The sequence below is a fragment of the Motacilla alba genome, chromosome 21 (assembly GCF_015832195.1).
Source record: "Motacilla alba alba isolate MOTALB_02 chromosome 21, Motacilla_alba_V1.0_pri, whole genome shotgun sequence".
NCBI lineage: Eukaryota > Metazoa > Chordata > Aves > Passeriformes > Motacillidae > Motacilla > Motacilla alba.
The window spans coordinates 5,950,766-5,961,608 of record NC_052036.1 but is presented as its reverse complement, the minus strand read 5'-3'; the positions used below and the strand labels follow the sequence as shown (position 1 = coordinate 5,961,608).

The window sequence follows — 10,843 nt, the reverse complement described above, 5'->3', positions numbered from 1 at the left end:
ACACCGGGGTCAGCCCCACACACTCGGGTCAGACTCCCCCCACAGGTCACCCCACCCATCCAGACCAGCCCCACAGCTCACTCGGCGGGACTGGGAGGCACCGGGGGCTGGGAAGAGGCTGGGGCAAGCCCAACCCTGGGCATCTGCACACCCTGTGGGAGGGAAGCACTTACCCCTCACTGGGGGCACGCAGGTAAAGGACCCCCGAGCGAGGGAGAAGGGGAAAGTATGGAGAAAAAGAGCTGGGGAGGGATGCAGGGAAAGGGGGAAACTGGGAACAGGTCTGAGAGGGAATTAGGGCAGGTTGGGGGGGGGAAACCTGAAGGGGGAAGGGTTTGTGAGGGGAAACCCTGGGGGGGAAGATAAAGGGCGGGAAACCCAAGGGTAAGAAACCCTGAGGTAACTTTTGGGAGCCGAGACACCCCCAAAGGGGACTGAGCAGGGGAAAACCTGAGGCGACGCCGCCGGTGCCGCGCTGGCCGAAGGCGCGCACGGACCCCGAGGGCACGGCGGCGCTGAGGCGGCGGGAGGCGGCCCCGCGCATGCGCGAGAGACCGCACGCCGTCGCCACAGCGACCGGGGCCGCCGGGAGAGAGGCCCCGCCCACCGCGTCACGTGACTGCCGCGGGGGGGGCGCGCGCGGGGGGAAGGCGGGGGCGCGCGCACGTGTGCGGGAGGGGGGGCGTGCACGAGGACAGGTGTGCAAGGAGGGTGTGCACGAGGACAGGTGTGCCATGGGAGGTGCACGAGGACAGGTGTGCAACGGGAGGTGCACGAGGACAGGTGTGCAGGGAGGGTGTGCACGAGGACAGGTGTGCAAGGAGGGTGTGCACGAGGACAGGTGTGCCATGGGAGGTGCACGAGGACAGGTGTGCAACGGGAGGTGCACGAGGACAGGTGTGCAGGGAGGGTGTGCACGAGGACAGGTGTGCAAGGAGGGTGTGCACGAGGACAGGTGTGCCATGAGGGTGTGCACGAGGACAGGTGTGCAAGGAGGGTGTGCACGAGGACAGGTGTGCCATGGGAGGTGCACGAGGACAGGTGCGCAAGGAGGGTGTGCACGAGGACAGGTGTGCAAGGAGGGTGTGCACGAGGACAGGTGTGCCATGGGAGGTGCATGAGGACAGGTGTGCCATGAGGGTGTGCACGAGGACAGGTGTGCAAGGAGGGTGTGCACGAGGACAGGTGTGCAATGGTGTGCACGAGGACAGGTGTGGGGGTGGTGTGCACGAGGACAGGTGCGCAATGAGGGTGTGCACGAGGACAGGTGTGCCATGGGAGGTGCACGAGGACAGGTGTGCAATGAGGGTGTGCACGAGGACAGGTGTACAATGGTGTGCACGAGGACAGGTGTGCAATGAGGGTGTGCACCAGGACAGGTGCGCCATGGGAGGTGCACGAGGACAGGTGTGCCATGGGAGGTGCACGAGGACAGGTGCGCCATGGGAGGTGCACGAGGACAGGCGTGCAACGGAAGGTGCATGAGGACAGGTGTGCAATGAGGGTGTGCACGAGGACAGGTGTGCAGGGGGAGTGTGCATGAAGACAAGTGTACAATGGTGTGCACGAGGACAGGTGTGCAAGGGGGGAGGTGCACGAGGGCACAGATTGTGCACAGGGCCGTGAGCGTGCGATGGCAGCGGTGCCCAGCTGTGGCCCCTGCGTGTGCAGGTGAGGGTGAGAGATCACGTGGATGTGCAACCTCCCGTGAGCGCCGGTGCAGCGCTGCAGCAGCGCGGCAGCGAGCAGGAGCGGGAGCCCGAACGCGCGGTGCTGTCACGTGAGTGTGAGTGCGTGCGGTGCCTGGGCCGGAGAGCGTGTGAGCACACAGGTGAGCATGCAGGTGAGAGCACACAGGTGTGAGCACACAGGTGTGAGCAGACAGGTGAGTGTACAGGTGTGAGCACACAGGTGAGCATGCAGGTGTGAGCACACAGGTGTGAATGTGCAGGTGTGAGCACACAGGTGAACGTGCAGGTGTGAGCACACAGGTGTGAATGTGCAGGTGTGAGCACACAGGTGAACGTGCAGGTGTGAGCACACAGGTGTGAGCACGCCACGCAGGTGAGTGTGCAGGTGTGAGCACACAGGCATGAGCACACAGGTGTGAGCACATAGGTGAGTGTGCAGGTGTGAGCACGGAGGTGTGAGCATAGAGGTGTGAGTGTGCAGGTGTGAGCACACAGGTGTGAGCACACAGGTGAGTGTGCAGGTGTGAGCCCACAGGTGAGTGTGCAGGTGTGAGCACACAGATGAGCATGCAGGTGTGAGCAGACAGGTGAGTGTGCAGGTGTGAGCACGGAGGTGGGAGCATACAGGTGTGAGTGTGCAGGTGTGAGTGTGCAGGTGTGAGTGTGCAGGTGTGAGCACACAGGTGTGAGTGTGCAGGTGTGAGCGCACAGGTGTGAGCAGACAGGTGTGAGCAGACAGGTGAGTGTGCAGGTGTGAGTGTGCAGGTGTGAGCACAAGGGTGTGAGCACAAGGGTGTGAGCACACAGGTGTGAGCACACAGGTGTGAGCACACCGGCGTGCAGCGCGTCCCGCCGCGGGCGGTGTGAGCAGCCAGCCGAGCCCCGCTCCGATGCACGAGAGCCTTTATTGCGGGAGGCGCGGCCAGCCCGGCCGGGGGGAAGGCGGGCAGCGAGTGAAAGCCGGGGGTGCGGGGGACAGCCGTGCGCGGGGGGGTCCGGGCTACCCCCGCTCGTGCTGCACCCCGGTGGGGGGCGGCGGGGGGCCCAGGCGGCCTCCCCCGGCCCGGCGCTGGCCCCGCCGCCGGGGGTCCCGCTCCTCGTAGCCGGGGTTGCGTCGGCCGGGGGCCAGGCGGCAGAAGCAGCCCCCCGGTGGCCCGGAGTAGTGCGCCAGCAGAGCGGTCATGCTGGCGAACTCGGCGCTGGAGTGCTGCCGTCGGGAGAGAGGGGAGAGGGAGAGGTGAGCCCCCCGCGCGGGCTGTGCCCCCCGCACACCCCCGCAGCCCTGCACCGAGCGCCCGCGCAGCAAATCCCGGCGTGCCCGAGCGCCAGCACACCCACGCGCCTCACACACGCTGGGCTCCGCAGCAGGCACCCACGGAGCCGAGGCACCCACGCACCAGGCACAGGTGAGGCTGGGAGCGCAGCGCAGCCGTGCATGCCCTGCGTGGGCACTGGGGCACCGTGTGTGCCAGGCACGTCCAGATACCCCCACAGACCACAGCACCCTGGCCTGGCCGGGGGCCCACATGCACACCAGGGCACTCGTGCATCACATACCTGGGCATTAGTGCGCCCAAAACTCAGCCAAGGGTGGATGCGCCGGTGCACCCACGCCCAGGGGTACCTGCGTGCCATGCCCAGATGCATCCCTGTGCCCCAAGGCACCTGTGGATCGATGTGCCCACGCACCCACACCCCTGTGTGCACCCACACCTGCACCCGAGCCCACCTCGAGCATCCCCGCACCGAGGCACCAGCGCAGCCACGCGCACGTGCGCTTACAGCGTGCATTAGGTGCATGCACACGGCAGCATCCCTGTCCTGGTGCAGCAGCACAGCGGCGCAGCGAGGCACAAATGCACTCACAGCCCCGGCGCAGCCGTGCGCGGGCGCTCCGAACACCCGCAGGGTATCGGGTGAGCGGTGTGCGCGCCGCTGCATCCGTGCGCGGGCACACCGAATGCACCGAGGCGCACCGCAGCGGCGCAGGGGCGCACAGACCGCCCGCACCCCGCCGCACCCACACCCGCTGCGCCCCCCCGCGCAGCCCGGCGCTCACCTCCACGCAGAACCTGCCGTGCTGTGTCCGCAGCACGCCGTAGCACACCACGCCGCAGGGCGCCCGCACCCACAGGCACCAGCGCTTGGGCAGCCCGGGCTCGGCGCGCAGCAGGAAGGAGCCGGGCACGTCCCGCCGCAGCACAGCCACCCCCGCGGCCCTGGGGGCGAGGCGGCCGTGGGGCAGGGCCGGGGATGGGGCAGGGGCTGGGGATGGGGCAGGGCTGGGCAGGGCCGGAGATGGGGCAGGGCCGGGGATTGGGCAGGGTTGGGGATGGGGTAGGGCTGGGCAGGGCCCGGGGTGGGGCAGGGCTGAGGATGGTGCAGACACTGGGGATGGGGCAGGGGCTGGGGCAGGGCTGGGGATGGGGCAGGACTGGGGATGGGGCAGGGCTGGGGCAGGGCCCGGGGTGGGGCAGGGCTGGGGATGGGGCAGGGCCGGGGATGGGGATGGGGATGGGGCAGGGCTGTGCGTGCCGAGGATCAGGTGCTTGCACACACGCGCTCACCTGGCGATGCCGGCGAAGGCCCACACGCTCTCGGCGAGGACGCTCTCGTTCTCGGGCAGGAAGGCCAAGCTCCTCGCCCCTTTGCTTTCCCCTCCCGCCGCCGCTGCGGGAGCCCGTTAATCCCCTCTTTGCCCCCAAACACCCGTGGTACTGTGTGTCCCCGTGCCTCAGTTTCCCCCCGGCACTCACCGGCGTCGCGGGGCTGCTGGTGGAGCTGTCCCTCGCCCCCGCAGTCCCGGTAGGCTCCCGAGCGCAGCACTTTGCTCCGAATGGCTTTCTTGCGCACCAGCACCGGCGAGCAGTAGGGGTTCCCCGGGCGCCAGGCTCTGCCCTCCGCCTCCGGCCGCCGGTCCTGGGGGGTGGACAGGCTGTGAGAGTGGCCCGGGGGGTCTGGCTGTGGGGAGTGTCAGGTGAAACACCACGTGGAAAAATGCTGCCCAAAGGATGCGGCACCAAAAAAGCTGTGCAAAACACCACCAAAAAAAAAAAAATATTGTGCAAAGCTCCGTGGGGAAAATGCATTGCAGAAAATGCTGCGCAAAACGTGCTGTGCAGAAGAAATTCTACGCAGAACACCGTGGAACAATGCCATGCAAAAAAATCACCATGCTGTGCAAAACCACAATGCCAAAAGAGCTGTGGAGCACATTTTTACTGTGTAGACGTTTCTGCAAGAAATGCCACACCAAATCAGCCATGCAAGCCACCGTACAAAAAGTGCCGTGATAAAAAAAGTTAGGAGAAATAATGCTGTGTAAAAAAAAAGTTCTACAAAAACATACCATGGAAAGAAAGTGCTGTGCAAAAACGCCAAGGAAAAAATATGCTGTAAAACCTCCTGCAAAATTCGCTGTGCAAGGAAGAGCTGTGCAAAGTGGCTGACGGCAGGAAGGGCCCTCGGGGAAAGGCTGAGCAGAGCAGTGTGGCCATGCAGGATGGGCCCCGCGAACTGTGACCCTCAGTTGTGCAGAACACTGTGCACACACAAGGAAGGCTGCACGAAGAGGAAATGCAAGGAAACCATGCAAGGCACCCGGTAATGATGTGCGGAGTGACGGCGTGCTGCTCGAAATGCGAGCAAAGGCCGTGCAGGAGCTGCCGAGGAGCACGCTGTGCAAAACCCCCCGTGCTAAAGCACCGTACACAGAGCGCCGTGAGAGAAACGGGGCTGTGCAGGGCCAGGAGCTGGACTTGATCACCCTTGTGGGTCCTTTCCAGCCCAGAATGTTCTGGGAAATGCCGTGCAGGGGAAAAGCCCCGCGAGACCCTGCACACAAATGGGCTGTGCCAAAGCGCTTGAGCAAAGCACCGAGCTGGGAAACACCAGCTGGGAAACACCAGTGTGAGAGCCTCAGGTGTGAGAATTCTGGGTGTGAGAGCCCCAGGTGTGAGAATCCCAGTGTGAGAGCCCCAGGTGTGAGAGCCCCAGGTGTGAGAACCCCAGGTGTGACAATCCCGGTGTGAGAGCCCCAGGTGTGAGAATTCTGGGTGTGAGAGCCCCAGGTGTGAGAGCTCCAGGTGTGAGAGCCCCAGGTGTGAGAGTCCCAGGTGTGACAATCCCGGTGTGAGAGCCCCAGGTGTGAGAATTCTGGGTGTGAGAGCCCCAGGTGTGAGAACCCCAGGTGTGACAATCCCGGTGTGAGAGTCACAAGGTGTGAGAATTCTGGGTGTGAGAGCCCCAGGTGTGAGAGCTCCAGGTGTGAGAACCCCAGGTGTGACAATCCCGGTGTGAGAGCCCCAGGTGTGAGAATTCTGGGTGTGAGAGCCCCAGGTGTGAGAACCCCAGGTGTGACAATCCCGGGTGTGAGAGTCACAAGGTGTGAGAATTCTGGGTGTGAGAGCCCCAGGTGTGAAAGCCCCAGGTGTGAGAATCCCGGGTGTGAGGACCCCAAGTGTGAGAGGCCCAGGTGTGAGAACCCCAGGTGTGACAATCCCGGGTGTGAGCAGCAGCCGGGCCGGGCAGGGAAGGGCCGGGCAGGGCGGGGCGGCGGCACCTACCCCGGGACCCAGCGGGCCGAGGCCACCGGGCGCGGGCAGGCGCCGGAAGGACACGAGGGCGTTGACATTTCGTGACACCTCCTCGGGGTTGAGGGGCTCTCGCAGCACCCCCGGCCCCGGGAGCTCCCCCTCGCCCGCCTGCTCCTCGGGGTGCGCCAGGAGGTAGCAGAGCTGGAAGGAGCGGCAGAGCAGGAGGTGCAGGGTCTGGACCTGGGGGAGGAGAAAGACGCCACGTGCAAATATTTAAAAAAATAATAATGAAGATGTTTTGGGGGCGGGGTTGGGCCACCACCTCTCCCGGGAGCCCCACGAAGAGGTGGCAGAAGAGAGTGCTGGGGGGGCTGTGGGGGTTGCGGGCCACGAAGGCGAACTGGCGGTCGGGGAGCCTCCAGGTGCTGTACAGGATGCGGCGCAGCGCGTGTGCCATCAGCAGCGTCTGCGGGACGGGGCGGGGGTCAGGGGCACCCAGCAGCCCCGGGCCCCCCCAGGGGCACCCCCGCTTGCACACACAGAACAGCTTCTCGGGAGAAAAGCAGCGCTCAGAGAGGTACAGCCCCCCTAAGCACCTTTCCAGCAGAACACTGACACCTCGCCAGCATCCCTGACCCCCAGCACCTCTGACCCCTTCCCCCCGCATTCCTGACCCCCCTCCCCAGCACCTGTGACCTTCCAACCCCAGCAACCCTGACTCCTTTTCTCAGACCCTGACCCACCTCCCCAGCACCCCTGGCCCCCTCACCAGTCCCCCAACACCCCAGACCCCTCCCAGCATCCCTGACTCCCCTCCCCAGCACCCCTGACCCTTCCAACATCCCCGCAACACCCCTGAGGCCCCTGCTCAGCCCCCCTGAGCCCCAGCACCCCTTGCCCATCCTCCTTGACCCTCCAGCCCCCTACCTCCCCATCAGCGCCGTAGACCTTCAGCCCCTGCAAGCTGAACCTCAGCACCACCGACCTCCTCCGGGGACAGTCCTGTCCGGGGGAGATGTGGCACTGGGGGCTGGGCTGTGCCCCTGTGGGTGCCCCGATTATTTGGGGTCCCCCGCGTTCCCCAGTGAAGGGAGCAGTGGTCGATCCCGACCTTCAGCGCCCGCAGCTGCTCCTCCACCCGCCCCGCTCGCTGCTGCAGGTCCAGCTCCTCCACCATGAAGGATCCCACGTACTGGGGGGCAAAAACCCCACCCAGGTCAGCTACAGCCCCCCACGATGCCCCCCCAGGGCAACAGTCCCCCACTGAGATGCAGATTTGGGGAGCCATGAGGGTGCAACAGCACCCCAATCTCATCTCGGGGTGTCGCCCCCCCGCCATGGTTAAGTCACCTCTGCTGGCTTGGTGACAGAGCGGGCTCGCTGCTGGGGGGCCGCAGGGTCCGGCCCCCGCCCGTTCCCCGGCTTCCTCTTCATGGCAGCGGGGATTGCGGGTGAAGGCCGGATCAGGATGGGGTCAGGCAACTCCGATGCCACATCTGAGTTGTCCGGGATGGTGGGGCTGGAGCAAGCACGGGGAGCCTGGATCCGGCCCCCGGTCACTGTCCCTGCGAGGAGGGAGGGGACAGACACAACTTGCCCCCACTGTCCCCTGTTTCCAGCCCGCTGAGCCCTGGGGAGGTGCTGCGGTCCCTGCACGGGGCTCCCCAAGTCCTGACGCCAATGCAGATGTCCCCAGGTCCCGGTGCAGGTGTCCCCAACTCCCGGCCCCAGTAAAATGGTCCCAACCCCAACACAAGGGCTCCAACCTCCTGACCGCACGGGTGATGTGAGGGTCCCCATCTTCTGCTCCTGAGGTCCAGTCCAGGCTGCCATGTCCCCACTCCAAGCAGCATGCAGGCAGTCTCCAATGTCCCGATCTCAACGGTGATGTGAGGGTCCCCAAATCCCCGCCCCAAACGTGATGGATGCAGTGCCCACATTCCATCCCCAAGTGAAACCCAAGCAGTCCCTGCATGCCGAACGTACACTCTGGACCCCAGTGAGGTGCATGCAGTCTCACATCCCGAACTCCAGCAAGGTTTTGGGGTTCCCCCACATCCTCCCCCTCCCATCCTCCATCCCACTTCCCGCCGGCCACGCAGCAGCACCGAGACCCCGGGGGTGATCCCCAAACACCAGCGAGGAGGGCAGCAGATTTGGGGGTACTTTTCTGTCCAGAGCAGCCATGGAGGAGCTCGCCGGCCCCTTCTGCGGCCACCCAAAGAGGGTTCGAGCTGCGCAGCGCTCGGCCGGGCTGGGACCGGCGCCGCTCGTGTCACCGAGGCCCCGCCGCAGCCGCCTGCTGCAAACGCGCCCGGGGGAGGGGGTCCGGCTGCCCCGGGCGCATCCCGGCCATTTGGGGGGGTCCCTGCGGTGCCGTCTCCCCGTCACAAGCGCAGCTTGGCCCCTCTCCCTCCCGGCACAATTCGGGGGTCTCCCCCTCCCCCAGCCAATCCGCGGACACGCAGCCCCCAAGCCCCGCCCCCCTTTCCCACGCTTCATTTCTCAGAGGAGCCCCCAGCCCACCGACCACCCTGGGGGTCCCCAAGGAGGGATGCTGACCCCCCCCCAATTTAGGTGATGTGTCACACCCGGCATCAAGCGTCCCCTGGGACCCCCATCCCGCTGGACCCCCCGGCTCACGGGCAGCTCTCGCTCGGATGGCTCCGCAGAAACGCAGGTGAAAAATTCCCGCTGCTCCGGCTCTCGGCCTCCGCCGGTTGTTTTTCCCTCGCCGGTGGCTCCTCCGGCAGCTCCGGCCGCGGCGCGGGGATGCTCGACCCGTGGGTGTCAGGCCCTCGCCGCCAGCCAGGCCCCGGCGAGCCCGAGCCCACGGAGCCCACGCCGGGCACGGGGCAGGCAGCAAACTCTCATTTCCTGCCTCCGATCTGCCCGCGATGAATCACCGCAATTTTCCTCCTCGGTTCTCTCCGTTTCTTGGAAGCGACGGCGAGCAGGAACGCTCGCTCGGGATTTTGGAAAACGCGGCGGCAACTGATTTTCTCTGCGTCTTTCCCCGTCTCCTCCGGCGTGCCCAGCGGAGCAGCGATTTCCAATCCCGACACGTACACACGTGGTTGCTCGCTCGCCACCCCCTGCCCTGATGCTCAGACCCTTTTCACCCCAGTTTCTACGTTCCCGGTGGAGTTTTGCCCACTGCTGCCTGCTTTTGCTGGAATAAAAATGAAGAAGGGTGGCTCTGGCCTCACTGCAGAGCAACCACGGAACCCAGAGCCTCCCTCACACCCTCCGCGCCAGCCGAAGGAATCTGCCCCCACCCCAGGGACCAGCTTGGCTCCTGGAACGGGAAAGCAGCAGTTTGGGGAGGAGATGAGGTCTCACCCTCGGCACTGCATCCAAAAACCCCCGTCTCGTGCCCCAGCAATCCCGAGGGTGTGAGGAAAAGGGTCCGACCGGCACCATTCAGCCCTTGGGTCACTGCCAACACCAGCTGCTTCAAGACACCGTGAGCTGCGATGGCAGAGCCCCCATCATTGATAGCGGAGAAACCGTGGAAGAAAAGGAAAAAAAAGGGACAGATGGGGCTGAAGAAACAACAGAACAGAGCTCAGTCTGGCCAGGAAGCGGAGACTGGGGAAGAGCGAGGGGCAGAGCCGGCACAAACCCCCAGAAGGCGTTTGCTCTGCTGGCAGCGAAGACTTTCCCATTCAATCCCAGTCACTGCTCCTGGACCACTCCTTTGGATTAAATACAACCAACCCTGTGACTTTTTTTGGTTTGGTGTGCAGAAATCACTTCATTCAAACCCCAGCCAGAGTCTGGCGATGACCAAGGCTTTGGCACTACTCTTAATTCAAGGTGCTCCTGCTCAGATGTGAGAGATCCATGTCATCCAGAGCAGTGTTTTAACAAATACCCATGGGGTTGCTGGTGTGGGGATGCCATTGGGAGGAGGGAGGTTGAAAAATGCCCAGCATCTGGGTGAAGACTCCTTATCCCCATAAATTTACCAGCACTGAGAAGTTTCTCCGATTCATCTCACCACAACGCCAACAAACCCCACGGCTTCGGTACAAGCAGCCCCAGGAACAAGCCATTAGTTAATGTTTCTAATTGCTTTACATCCCTGTGGATCATTCTTTGATCAGAGCTTTCACTCTGTTTCCCATCAGCTGTGATTTCTAACCTGCTGTTTGTACCCTTCTTACAGGGCTGGGAACAATTTAGGCCATTTCTATAGGAATTTTTTAACTCCCAGTTAGAGGCAGCACACTGAGACAGCAGCTGAAAAGAATAAATTCAATGAAGCTGTCTCCTCCTTTCTGTGTAAGTCCCCTCCTCACAGCTCTCTGCAGCAGCACGTTGGAGACTGTCAGGTCCCACTGGCATCGCTGCCCCGGGCACGGCACCGCGGGGAGGTGGTGAGCTCTGAAGGCAGGTGCTGCTCTGTAGAGCAGGGCCAGGGGAGAAGGTTTCAGCTGGGATTTGTGTCCTCACTGATCACCGACAAGGGGAGAAGAGGACCAGCGAGAGGTTCCAACAGAGCTTTTTTTCTCACTCACCTTTGTCTCCAGAGAAACCAGGGAAGAAAAAGGTCAGGAGTTGGTCCAACTACAGAGCTCGGCAGTGGCTCAGGCTAAATCACACTGGCTTTGA

At 63.9% G+C, this 10,843-nt stretch overlaps 1 protein-coding gene across 1 annotated transcript; it reads right to left on the bottom strand.

The window, feature by feature from the left end:
* Positions 1-2,490: 2,490 nt before the first annotated feature.
* Positions 2,491-10,810, bottom strand: SH2D5 (SH2 domain containing 5). Its single transcript, XM_038159870.1, is given in 12 exon segments — positions 2,491-2,730; positions 2,733-2,777; positions 2,779-2,898; positions 3,751-3,910; positions 4,259-4,361; positions 4,448-4,610; positions 6,257-6,466; positions 6,549-6,692; positions 7,154-7,228; positions 7,338-7,418; positions 7,577-7,791; positions 8,870-10,810. Coding segments are annotated over 11 exon segments (1,224 nt in total). The 5' UTR covers positions 7,661-7,791; positions 8,870-10,810; the 3' UTR covers positions 2,491-2,691.
* Between the last annotated feature and the right edge of the window lie 33 nt (positions 10,811-10,843).